Genomic DNA, 13,145 nt, shown 5'->3' on the forward strand with positions numbered 1-13,145 from the left:
GGAGGCTGGAATCAGATGAATTCTCTAATGAGGGTCTCTTTTAATCCTTCACCCTTGTGCTATATCCACCGAAGAATTTCATATTTCAGATAAGTAAGAACAACCATTCCAACAGGAATAACTATCTCAGCAGAAATAACTATCTTTATCCCACTTTTATGTGTTCCCGAATAATATATATGCAGCCTAATCATATGGACACCATTTTTCATCAAAAAGAAAAATTATATATTTGGTCACTAGTTTTATTTAGCCCTCAGAGCTGAACAATGAGAAGGCTTGTAACTCGTGGCCAGTCACAGGAAAAGGAGGAGGAGAAGAAGAAAAGGATTAGATTCTTAATTATCCAAACAAGCTCTTAAACATGCTAGCTTTCATCTATGCATCTTAGTTCTAGATCTCATGCATACGTAATTAAGTAACATGCCACTCTTTTACATCTTACGAAATTGCATTTACCATTGTCACTCTTAACATCATATATCTGAGTTTTACATCTCAATTTTAAGTAACAAACATTCCTTCTACATCACTCTGTTACATTAAAAGACAGAAGGATTTACCATTCTTACTCCTGATATTTTTTTTGTGATAAGAAACGGAGGTAGCGAAGTACCTCCCCGAAATTTATTGAGATACTTTTATTTTTATTGGCTGGATTGATTCTAAAAGGCACTAAAATCACACAGCATATAGATGAACCGGGAGCTTCGGCTCGACGACTACTTCGAGTGGCACCTTCCTCGGGGTCGTCAACCCAAAGATCTCCTCCATGCTCAGGTCCTCCACCTTCATCCCATCAGGTAGCCTCCATGCAAAGCCATGCAGCAGGTTGGCCAGGCTCAGCTGTATCTCCATGAGCCCAAGGCTGTAACCAGGGCACATCCGCCGCCCGGACCCGAATGGCAGAAGCTCGAAGTCCTTCCCCTTGACATCTATCGAGCTGCCGATGAACCGCTCCGGCCGGAACTCCTCCGGCGCATCCCATATTCCAGGGTCCCTCCCAATGGTCCATACATTGACCAGAACACGGGTCCCGGCCCGGATGTCATAGCCGGCGACACGGCAGTCTTCCCGGCATTGCCGGGGAATGAGCATGGGTACCACGGGGTGCATCCTCATGGTCTCCTTGATGATTGCCTCGATGTAGGGGAGGTGGTGCACCTCCTTCTCCTCGACCCACCGGCTCCTTCCGATTACCCGGTCGAGCTCCTCGGTAGCCTTCTTGAAGATTTCCGGCCGTTTGAGGAGCTCGGAGATGGCCCATTCCATGGTCACGGCGTAGGTGTCTGTGCCGCCGGCGATCAGATCCTGGACCATGGGAGCAAGGAGCCTGTGTTAATTGGACCTTAACAGAGTCTTGCGAGCTTTCAATTAAGAAGAAAAAACAAACTCTTATGAGCTATTTGAACCGGTCCGGTCTAAATGCTGGTTATGTTTCAAGCCGCTCTGATTTGTGGTCGGCCTGGGCCAAAACTAGATCCTGCTGTACAAAATAACTGCGTACTTAACAAGTATGGGGGTGGACGTTTTTATTTCTCACAAGAAAATATAAATATTTTTAATTGAATATAATTTTGTTCTCTATTTAAGCTTCAAAATCAAGTAGATCTGATATTCTAATTAATTAAAAGTAAAAGATCAAAATCAATTCTTATGGCTGGTCTTGATTTATATAATATACTAAAAATTGTATTATTTTTAGTATATTATATGGTATGTTTTTATGTAAAAAAAAAAGAAGAATAGCAAAACATGTTATATGTGCACGACTCTTGCGGTGGGCCAATCTATTATCATTGAGGACGTATCTAAAAAAATGAAGTAAAATTATTTTAGCAACTCAAAAATATAATTTACATTAATATCACTCAACTATTGCGACACAGTCTTATTTAGAGTTTAGTTTGGTAAATATCTAGACTATTTATTGATGCGGTAGGTAGGACGTCAAATTGGAACACAATATACACTAAAAAAAGAAGAAAAAAAAAGGTATACAAAAAGTAAAATTCCTAACAATCTCGACTATGGGTTAGGTGCAACTAATTGTAGCTTATTGTTAATTTGTAGCTAATATTTCTGGCCGTAAGGCACATATATATAATTGGCCTCTCCCTCGGTCAGGCTTATCGAGAATGACTCATGGGACCCATAAAACATGTTAGGTGCCAACATGAATAGAAATTATATCTTATACCATGTGCACCATATGATGGTGCGCCACATCAATCACCTCAGCTTGCGACTTTCTATAGCCCACAGTAATAAGACGAGGCGATTAGCATGGCGCACCGCCATATGGTGCACAAAGTGTAAGGTACAATTTCCTCCAAAATGGATGATATATTGTCAAACAGATTTCTAAGTTAATCATCCTAGTTGTAAGGTCTGTTCCGATATTCCTGCAGTTATAGACTAAAAATCCTGCAAAATTTGGGCTTAATCGATCCAACATATACTTTCTAAACTATGTGCACATATTATGCCTAATATTATAAAATATGAGGACTTAGACTTCAAAAAGTATCATAGCCATATTTAGCTAACAAGTACCGGTTGTTTGGGGTTACGAGCCTGGTAACCGGTCTAATAGTTGAATTTTCTTTTTTTAGAAGAAATTATTGGTTAGATCAGGTCCAACAGCTCAGCAGTGGGACAGTCCGACCGCAAACTAACATATTCAGAAATGGAGAAAAAGAAAGAGAGAGGAAAATGGACCTGCATGTTAGCTTTGCAGTTGGATGATCTAACCAATAATTTTACCCCTTTCCGGATGAGTTTCTTTCTCTAACAAGTTTCGAGCAAGCCCATATAACCTAACCCACACCTTCTTGGAGTATATGACCCAGTGTGTTTAAAAAATTAATTATCCCTTTATAACAGTTAGCTGTGCGTGGAAGAAGCCGTGACCAAGAAAAATACACCTGAGTGAACCCCTTGACACCACGCCTCTCAAGCTTGACCTCCAAGTTGGGATCGTCGGCAAGTAGCAGGAGAACATCGACCATGTCCTTGGTCACAAACTTCTCCCCCTCCCGTCGCCGCCTCTCGCCGTGTTCATCAAGCACATGCTCGAGGAACCTATCGAACTTCTTGCCAATCTTCTTCATCCTCTTGATGTAGCCTTGCAAGTCTAAGAAATCCAGCCATGGTATCGAATCTCCGATGTTCATGACGCCGTTAAGCAACATGAACTCGTCGAGCATCGCCTTGAACTCCACCGGCGACACAACTGAGCTCTCGGACTTGTCCAAATACTTCTTCCCCAGCACCATTCGGCTTATTATACTGAGACTGGCGTTTGAGAGGTGGTCGCTGAGGTTAACAGGCCTCCCTGAGGAGTTGAAGAGGTCCCGGAGGAGGTTCTTGACCTCCTCCACTCTTATGTACTTATAAGAGTCCAGCCTTCTCGCACTGAAGAGCTCCGTCATGCACATCTTGCGTGCCTGGCGCCAGTATGGGCCGTATTGGGACCAACCGATGTTGGAGTAGTTGTAGGAGGTCCACTTGCCGGCGGCGGTCTTGGGCCGGCCACAGAAGGTGACATCATGGGTCTTTAGGATGAGCTTGGCCGTGTCGACGGAGGAGGCGACGATGACCGGAAAGGAGCCGAAATAAAGGTGCATGAGGGGGCCGTACTTCTGCGAGAGAGCGTGGAGGGAGCGGTGGGGGAGGGAGCTGATGAGGTTGAGGTTTCCGATGACGGGCCATGGCTTTGGTCCGGGGGGCAGGTTTAGTTTACAGAGGCGCCGGCGCCGGCAGAAGAGGGATTTGAGGAGGAGGAGGAGGAGGAGGATGGATGCTGGTAAGGTTGCTAGATATGTGGCCCATGATGGTAATTCCATTGGTGGTGGTAGCCGAGGGTGAGTTGAGGAGGAGGAGGAGGAGGAGGAGGAGGAGGGGTGGTGGTGGCGATGGCTGGGAGAGGTGCTTGTAGTGGTAGCTTGCGCAGGGGGTATGGGGGTTATTTATAACGTGAGAAAGTCATTTGAGCTTCTCATTGCCCAATGCTTAAGATAAGAGTGTAATTACCACATGTTGTAGTATTAGAAAGATGTCCTTGGCTCATTGCTTGCTGAGCTTGTCGGTCTCTCTCTCAAGTTTTATCACCACTGAAGAGTCCAATTACAAGCTACCAACTTTTGTACGAAGGGGACCCACCAATCAATAATGGATGACTAGAGGGAGTCGCGAGATAACTGAGAATCTATTTGGAAGAGTTTTAGCGGATCAGAAAGTACTTTCCAACTGTCCAAAAAATATTTTTAAATAAAATAAATATATTTGATAAAAAAAATAAAAAATTGTTTTAGCTTTGCTAAAAAGCTAAAATAACTTCTTCGGAGAAGCTCCAAAATGTAGCTTCCACGAAAAAGTACTTTTAGCATGCATTAAAAAAACTATATTAATTTATAATATTTTTGGAACTAAAATACCTATGATAAAATATTATAATTAAAGAAAATATTTATTTATATTTATTAATATATAATGATAATAATTATAATATTTTATACATTTATTATTATATTATACTATAAATATAATATAATATAATATAATATCATAATACATTAATATGTTATATTATATAATATCAAATTATGTTATATTATTATGCTATAGTATATAATATTATATATCTATATTATAATTATATTATATTATATTATATTAATATTAATATTATATTATGTCATATATTTATGTATTAATATATATTTTATTTTATCATGCTCTGTTGTATAATACTATGCAATATCCTTTATAGTCATTTTGTTATATCAAATGTACTTTCTTAGCTTGTTTACAAAATACATATTAAAGTTTTACAGCATTTTAGAAATATGGTTAGTAAACGGTAAATAGCTTTTTATAAAAAAATTATTCTAAAAAATTCTACTTTTGAAAACTCTGCCGCCATCCGTTTTCGTCAATCGTTGCATCATACGATTGTAGAAACGAGCGGATTTCAAAATAGAAGACGGCAAGTCACGTTTTGCATATAAAAAATAATGTACTTTTTTATTTTTTTATGCACGCATCTCTTATTAGCTTGCGCTATGATTACTTCGAGATTATGCAGACGGATAACTCCACTACGACAAAAATAAAATATTCCAACTCTTATGTGCCGACGCAAGAAAGAAGCGTCGGCAAATTAGTGAGCGTGCCAAAATTTGCCGACACTTTTTAGTAGCGTCGACGGAGATTAAACTAAGAAATTAAGTTTATAAGACGACGCTTCTAAGCATCGTCGGAGGCCAAAAAACAAAAGAGCAGACGACGCCTAAAAAAGTTGTCGGAATCCTACTTACTTAAAAGAGCCGAATTCCTTCTCATGCCGTCAAGTTGCATGCAAGCTTAGGTTACATCGTATGGGTCGAGCATAATTTCTTGAACTATTATTTTCATGTTTGTTGCTTCTGGTTGATTAATGGGAGGTTTTTTCTTTGTATTTAGTCGACAGTAGATACAATAACGCCATTTCACCTGAATGAAATCTCGTGGATCAAATAAGTAGATATTCTTATTGTTCCAAACCTCCACATCAGCATTAATTCACCTTGCTGGATATTTTACCAAGAGAATATCCATTCTGGGCCAAATGCCTTTTGGATTAAATAACTAGATTGGATATCTGGATCTTTTATTCATGATATAGACTTTGTCGGCAAAATTTGCCCACACATAGCATGGACCTCAAAGCCTTTTTTTTCTTTTTTTCTGAATTGGCCTGCCATCAAATGCATCCCAAGTCCACGGCGTATGGAGATCTTGATATGGTATGAATCACGCATGTAGGGACCTTTTCACTCCATATGTATCAAGTTTAGCAGAGCAAAAACCATATGGGGCGGGCACAGGAGAAGGAAGTATGTGGCAGGCTTGCCATCTTTCACTTAGTGCCCATCTTAAAAAGAAAAATTCGAAAGTTAAAAATTTCTCCTGCTAACAAAGTCGTAAGTCTTATGATTAAAACAAAAAACATCAAAGAATGAAAAGTAAATCGCATGTGGCATTCTCTTACGTCCTCATCAAGCCTCTCCATCTGTCTTATTTCTTGTTAAGTCATATCTCACGTTCGTAAAGTCATCCTCTTTCTTTTCGACTCTTCCACCAAATCCAAATTTTTTTTAGTCCAATATGGAATAATTGGTCCACCACATATAGAGGAGTTTATTTTGGAGTAAAGTGCATGAGGACTAAATTAATCCATTTCCCCTCTTAGAGTAAGTGGATCAGGAGTAGTTTATTCCTGAGGTACCTATCCACCAAGAGCCCTTACCTAAATCCCCAGCACATTTCTGAAGTTGGACAATGTAATAAAACTACTGGGTCACTGGTTGAAGTGGGGTGCCTCAAGTTCCCTGACAAGGTATGGGATCATTAGGATTATACGGCAGTGATTACGACGACAACAGAATAGCGTAGCCTTCTCTTCTTTCTTCTCACTACTACTACTACTACTACTACTAATGCATTATACAAACCTAGTATGAATACATATAAGAAAATCAGAAAATATCACAAAGTGTGATTGAGAGAGCTAATGAAGTGGTCCATAAAATCTCTTTCGAGTGCTCCGCCACAAAGAAAGCAACCCAATTTGTCACATCATTTGCTGGTATGTTTGGCTACAAAGAAAGTGTTTTCCCTCAAACAGCTCCAAATATCGACCAAAAGTGGGTAGAAGGACGTTGCCCCTGCCTAACCCTCGATTCATCCGACCATAATGGCCGAGTCACCCTCAACTGTTATGCTGTCAGCCCTCAAGATCTGCCGAGCATAGATAATACCTGCTCATGCCGCTCTCAATTTTGCACTAGGAATCGAGATATCAAAACCGTAGATCTACCTATTACTGGTAGTCTCGAGTCTGAACCTCGGATCACAAAGCCAATCCCTCTTTTGCTGCCATCGTCGAATACATTACCATCAAAACTGACCTTGAGGAAACTTGAAGGTAAGAGTTTCTAGTAGGCAATTACATCGCCTAATCATTACTTAAAATAATTATTATTATTGCACCTTTATTGGCAGCTAAACTATGGTTCCAAAATTCAAGAAGTGTTTAGCATCATTGATCTTCTGAGATAAAGAAGCCTGCTTGCAAAAATGGACATGTCTCCTTTTTTTTTCTTCTTTTTTATTTACTGGATTTTGCATGTTTTTGTGGAGGACTTTTATTCTAACTAGCCTATTAGAGTCCTGTATCTTCATCGAGCGTGAGCATCGCATTCGTGGACCATCTAATCTTCAAGGTAAATACTACACAAGAGGGTGTAACAGATGAATTCTATGCGACTAACCTTTATGTACAATCTGATTGTGATTGTGTGTGTGAGAGAGAGAGAAATTTAACATACAACACTCAAAGATTTTGCATAGGCGCCATCTTTGTCGGCCCTTAGGGAATTACAAAGCTGTTTTGGAGCCATAAAATGTCACGCCGCGGATTAGGCAATAACACGAAACCCACAAAAAAAATATTCATAAAAAATTATAAAATAATATAATTAGTCCAATTTCATTTGCTAAACAAAAAGAGATGGGTAGAGAGCATCTAATCTAGTATTTAAATATTTAAGACTATATAACCCAAACTTTATAGCTATAACTATATTTATTGATAGTTTGCAGTTATACTTCGAGGTTTATTCTTTCATTCCTTATTCATACATAAGTATTCATGAGACAATGCTATAAAAACATGAATCGTAAAAACAATCATATACTTGATCCCATTGCACAGCCAATCATATCAATATCATTTATATTTTTATAGTCTATATATATTAAATTGACCTATAATTCGAAAATTAGTAAAGTTTGTGCCAGGTCACTTACTTTTGTTTGCCCAAAAATTACTAGGTTCAGTTGGACAAATTTGTTGTACCTATCAAAACCATTTAAGAAAAATATATTACTTGCTATTTATTATTTAAAAATTTAAATACAAATTAAAAAAACTCTAAGTAATCTAAAAAGGACTTAGGCCCTGTTTGGGGGAGCTGTTGGCAGTAGAACTGTTGGAAGTAGAGCTGTTGGAAGTAGAGCTGTCTGAAGTAGAGCTGTTATAAAAAGCTGTTTGTTGTTTGGTAACTATATTTTTAAAGTGCTGTGGCACTTTAACATATTTTTGGTAAACAAACTGAGAAAGTACTTTTATATGACAAAATTACCATAAAGGACATTGCATAGTATTATACAATAGAGCATGATAAAACATAACATATATTAATACATAATATACGATATAGTATAATATTACTGTAATATAAAATATTATTATTATAATATAGTAATATGATATTGCATAGCATAGCATAATGGCAATATAATTATTAGTATTAATTAATTTCTCATAATATAACATAATATTAAATTATTTAAAATAACATATTAATGTATTATGATATAAGGTAATATAATATAATATGTATAGTATAATACAATAATAAAGGTATAAAATAATATATTATTAGTATAAATTAATTTTTCATAATATAACATAATATTAAATTATTTAACATTACATATTAATGTATTATGATATAATGTAATATAATAATATATTTATAGTATAATACAACAATAAATAACTATTTATCTGTTTAATAGATTATCTTTTTACTTAACTATTTGCAATGGCGACAAATTCACCGTACTTATCAATATCATAAGGATCAGATTATTTGCCACTCACTCATTATTTTTCTTTATATTTATTTATTTATACGTTCATTCGTATATATATTTTTATTTATGCAATTATTTATTTATTATTTTATCCATTGAAATATATTTATTTATTATCTTATTTATTTATTCATTCATTCATTTATTTATATAAATATTTATTTATGCATTTATTTATTTATTTATTTATTTATTCTTTTCTTTTCTTTTCTTTTCTTTTCTTTTATTTCCTTTTCTTCTTTTTTTTCCTTTTCTTTTTTTCTTCTCTTCTTCTCCTTCCTTCCTCTGCCCCCTTCTCCGTTCTTCTCCTCCCGCGCACCCGGCAGCACCGGAAGGGGGCCAGGCCACGGCGGCCGCGGGAGGGGGCCGGGCCGTGGCCGGCGGCAGTCTCGGTGGCCGACGGCGCCGGAGGGGGTGCGGCCCTACGGCGGCGGGGGAGAGGGACGGGGTGCAGCGGCGGGGGAGAGGGAGGGGGTGCGGCGGCGGGGGAGAGGGAGGGGGTGCGGCACTGCAGCGGCGGGGGAGAGGGAGGGGGTGCGGCGGCGGGGGAGAGGGAGGGGGTGCGGCGGCGGGGCACTGCAGCGGCGGGGTAGAGGGAGGGGGTGCGGCGGCGGGGGAGAGGGACGGGGTGCGGCGGCGGGGGAGAGGGAGGCACAGCAGCGGCAGCGGCGGCGGTGATGCGGGGGGGAGGGGTGGGGGTGCGGGTGGGTTGGGAGGTGGTTTGGGAGAGGAACAGGGCCGGGGGGAGGGGGGCGGGTCGGTTGGGAGAGGAACAGGCGGTGAGGAACCTTTTTTGGGGAGGAATTTTTTTTTTACCTGGGGGTATTTTGGTCAAAAATACAGCTTTCCGAAAAAGCTGAAAACAGCATTTTCGGAAAGCTCCAAATTGGAGCTTCCTTCCAAAAGCTGTTTTCAGCTTCCCGCAAAAGCTGAAACAGCTTTTCAAAAAATTTACCAAACACCATTTTTTAGCTAAAAGTACTTTTGGAGGGCCAGAAAGTGCTTTTTGGCCCTCCAAAAGCTCCCCCAAACAGAGCCTTAAACAAGCTTCAAGTTTCGACTGGATAAATCGGTCTATGATCTACAAATCAAGTAGAGAATAAAATGTGGAACAAAACCTTTCTCTCGATTTTTTTTTCTTCTTTTCATTTTTTTCTCTATAGCTCTCCTCTCTTCATCGCAAAATAGGGGTGGGGGTTTAGATCTCACTGGGGTGCTCTGGCTACCCCAATAAGAGACAGAGGAGGTGAAGAGAAGGCCTTCGGCGCGACATCGGCTGCAGCCGGAGGAGTAGCCAGAGCACGGTATATGGCCATCAGGTAAGCACTTTTTTTTTTTTTTTTGCCTAAATTTAGTGACCCTTTGCCAGATTTTGGCCATCGCCGGTTCGATCGGAAAGGAAAAGAAGAAGGGAGGAGATGGACCTTTACCTTGACTCCAAGATGGCGTTGTGACCATGAATCTGACAGCCCGGAGCTTATTCGCCTCGGTACGGATCCTATTTAAACCCCTCTTCGAGTATTGGCCCAAGAGGACTCAATGTCGACCGACCTACAATTAATTTGAATTTTTCTTTCCTTGTCCTCATCTACTAGGCTTGCTTGAACTGATGGATTTTTTGAAACCTTGACAAGAAGTTACAGTCTTATAAATTCAGAATGATGTAAGATCTTGATTTGTTTAGGCCCAGAAGGGGAATAAACTTGATGGTCCATCTAGTTCATCGAGGCAATCCGAAGGAAAATTATTAAGTACTAACAAAAGTTGGAAGATTGCAAACTATGGTCCACGTAGCACATTGAGACACCTTCTTGTCTTCAAGGAAGGTCCCCGGAGGGTTGTGTCTTTTGTTTTTCGGTCATTTTTTTGTGAGGAGAGGGTTGTGGCAGCTTACCACCGTGCGTTTGTCTAAATAATCAGATAATAAATTGTGCTGAAGATGTAGAAATATTTTATAGTTCTTGGGCTATTCTAAGTAGGCCTGTTTCTATTTCTCAACCGTCAGCTAACTAGGAGAATGCATCTCATATTATTTTCTCGGTCCATTGTAATTTTTTTTTTATTTTTTAGTATAAAATAATTATTTAATTTTTTGATCATTTGATGTATAGATCATAGCATCACCAAATTATATATATTTTTATAAAAATAATTTAAAAATAATATATCACATCCAATAATTGCCCATGATGGAGCTTATGTTGTAGTTAAAACTTCATCTCGCCCACTATCGGCAATGCTTCGATGTTAGAGAGCATCCAACAGCCAAAGGCAAAAAAAAAAAAACAAACAAACAGGAGGGGAGAGAAGGAAGAGAGAGAAGAAAATGAGGGAAAGAAATAAGGGGAGAGAGAGAGAGAAAGGGAGAGAGGTAGAGAGAAGGGGAGGGAAATGAAAGAAACAAAGGAGAGAGGGGGGAAGAGGAAAGAAGGCCGGAGAAAATATATAATAGAGATATAACAAAATCGAATGCTTCCTTGGTTCGCCTTCATGTGCAAACTCCGCTTGAATCCATGGATCGCTTGCTGGCTACCTGCTCCTTCTCATAGACTTATCTGGTCTGGAATTGTGCTCTAGGCTTGGAGTCCCTCAAATTCCCCTCCGAGTTATTCTCTTCTTGAATGACTGGCTTCTTCAAAATGGACATGCATCCTCCCATTCTGTTGCTTATTCGTGCATTCGCTTGGGTTTGTTGGTGAGAAAGAAATGCTGGAATCTTCCTTTAACATGAGATCTTCACTAGCCGCAATCTCTTTGAAGTGTCTTCATCTTCTCATAGATTGGTCTCTCATATGCTCCCCAAAAGATCTTCCAGGCTTCACAAGGATTTGGGCAAGAATCAGAAGGTCGCTTGATGAATCGGTCGACGCCTAAACTTACTCTTCTGGCTCATCGGTGATCCTACTCTTTGCATACTTGCCTTGCTCTCTGTCTTTTTCTTCTTATTTCGATTCACCGTAATCAGCTGAACTCTCAGCACTCTGTTTCTGCATGTAGCGTACATTCCTTTTTTTGCTATAAAAAAAAATTCTGGGTGGCTTTGCAGCCTCCCTTCTCATTAAAAACAAAACAAAACAAAAACTTCAAGAAGAGTCTAATCGTTGATCTATCATTTTGCATACATATAGGGCCACCAATTAAGGACGCATGATGTGAAACAGATGAGTGGAACCTCTTGCTGTATATAGCCGGCCATATTCATCACCGGCTAGTGCTATGATGAGGTCATTTGCACATATGGTGATGTGTAAATAATTGGACTTTCTATCTAATTTTTTCAGGAATGAGAATGCAACTTCCCTTTGTTTTCTCTCTCTCTCTCTTTTGGAGAAAAGAATATAGGACATCTATATTCAAATATATACATACATACATACCTATATATATATATAGTGGATTATTTCCATATAACTGCCTGATGTACTTCTCCAGTTGCAACATTGTTTCCTTCTTGACTTGCTCGACAAACCACATATATACTACTTAGCAAAAGACTTCATGACCACCATAGAAATTAAGATGACCTCCTTAATTATGGCTCGCTCATTTTATTAGTTTGGTACATTTAACCACATACTTGGCAAATATATCGACTACATATGGTCAGGATAAGCCGTGTCCTCAAGCCTCAAGGTGTGCGACCAATACATACATACATACATACATACATACATACATACATACAATTTTTGAAAATCTAATGAAAAATGGGCCCTTTCAAAGTCTTTCTTTTTGGTCTTCTCCATGGCATACAAAATGCATGGCTAAGATTTAGATAATGCCCATGTAGCTGTAGAACAGCACGCTACTTGAAGTAAATTGACTACTTGAAGTAAATTGACTACGGTGGTCCAAGATTCAGAGCAAACATAAAAAAAATAAATTAAAAAAAAAAGAAAAGAGGCATTGTAAGAAAAAAATTAGGAAAGAAAAAATATTTTATTAAAAACAAATACCACACAAAAAGACTCTCTCACGCTTGACCAATGAGGACACCTCACGCTCTCTCTTTCTTTTTTTTTTTCTTACGCCATATTAAAGGAGATGTCAAAAGTCCTTTTAAATAGAGTATCAAATGCATGGAATGTTTCATTCCTACCTAAATTCAATCAAAAACCAACACCACACTAACTGTTCTAAAAACAATAACTAAGTAGAATAAAGAATATTTATTCTAAATGAGACAACAAAATAGAATAAAACTAGGAATAGAAAATTCTAGTATAAATGAGCAATGGTTCTCAAAAGTAGCAACGTCATATGTATAATGATGCTGCCATCATTTTTTATGCTTAGTTTAAAGGAAGATAGTTATGATAAGTGACACGTGTCATCTAAATTATAGACTATTAAAAGTTAATTATTTCAAAATTAACTTTCAATTTTCTTGGTGCTTAAACTGGATAGGATTCCCGCAATCATAGCCATTCACGTATCAT

At 38.7% G+C, this 13,145-nt stretch overlaps 1 protein-coding gene and 1 long non-coding RNA gene across 2 annotated transcripts; one reads left to right on the top strand and one right to left on the bottom strand.

Moving 5' to 3' along the window:
• Positions 1-432: 432 nt before the first annotated feature.
• Positions 433-3,931, bottom strand: LOC120112372 (trimethyltridecatetraene synthase-like). The gene is made up of 2 exons (XM_039131516.1): positions 2,928-3,931; positions 433-1,311 (listed from the first exon to the last, which is right to left on the bottom strand). The coding sequence occupies exons 1-2, from the start codon at positions 3,846-3,848 to the stop codon at positions 682-684; spliced, it is 1,551 nt and encodes a 516-aa protein (XP_038987444.1). The 5' UTR covers positions 3,849-3,931; the 3' UTR covers positions 433-681.
• Positions 3,932-9,825: 5,894 nt separating this feature from the next.
• LOC120112373 lies at positions 9,826-10,663 on the top strand. The gene is made up of 2 exons (XR_005513867.1): positions 9,826-10,195; positions 10,302-10,663. It is a non-coding gene; the product is annotated as an uncharacterized LOC120112373 (long non-coding RNA).
• Positions 10,664-13,145: the final 2,482 nt, after the last annotated feature.

This window comes from Phoenix dactylifera, chromosome 11 (assembly GCF_009389715.1).
Source record: "Phoenix dactylifera cultivar Barhee BC4 chromosome 11, palm_55x_up_171113_PBpolish2nd_filt_p, whole genome shotgun sequence".
Lineage (NCBI taxonomy): Eukaryota > Viridiplantae > Streptophyta > Magnoliopsida > Arecales > Arecaceae > Phoenix > Phoenix dactylifera.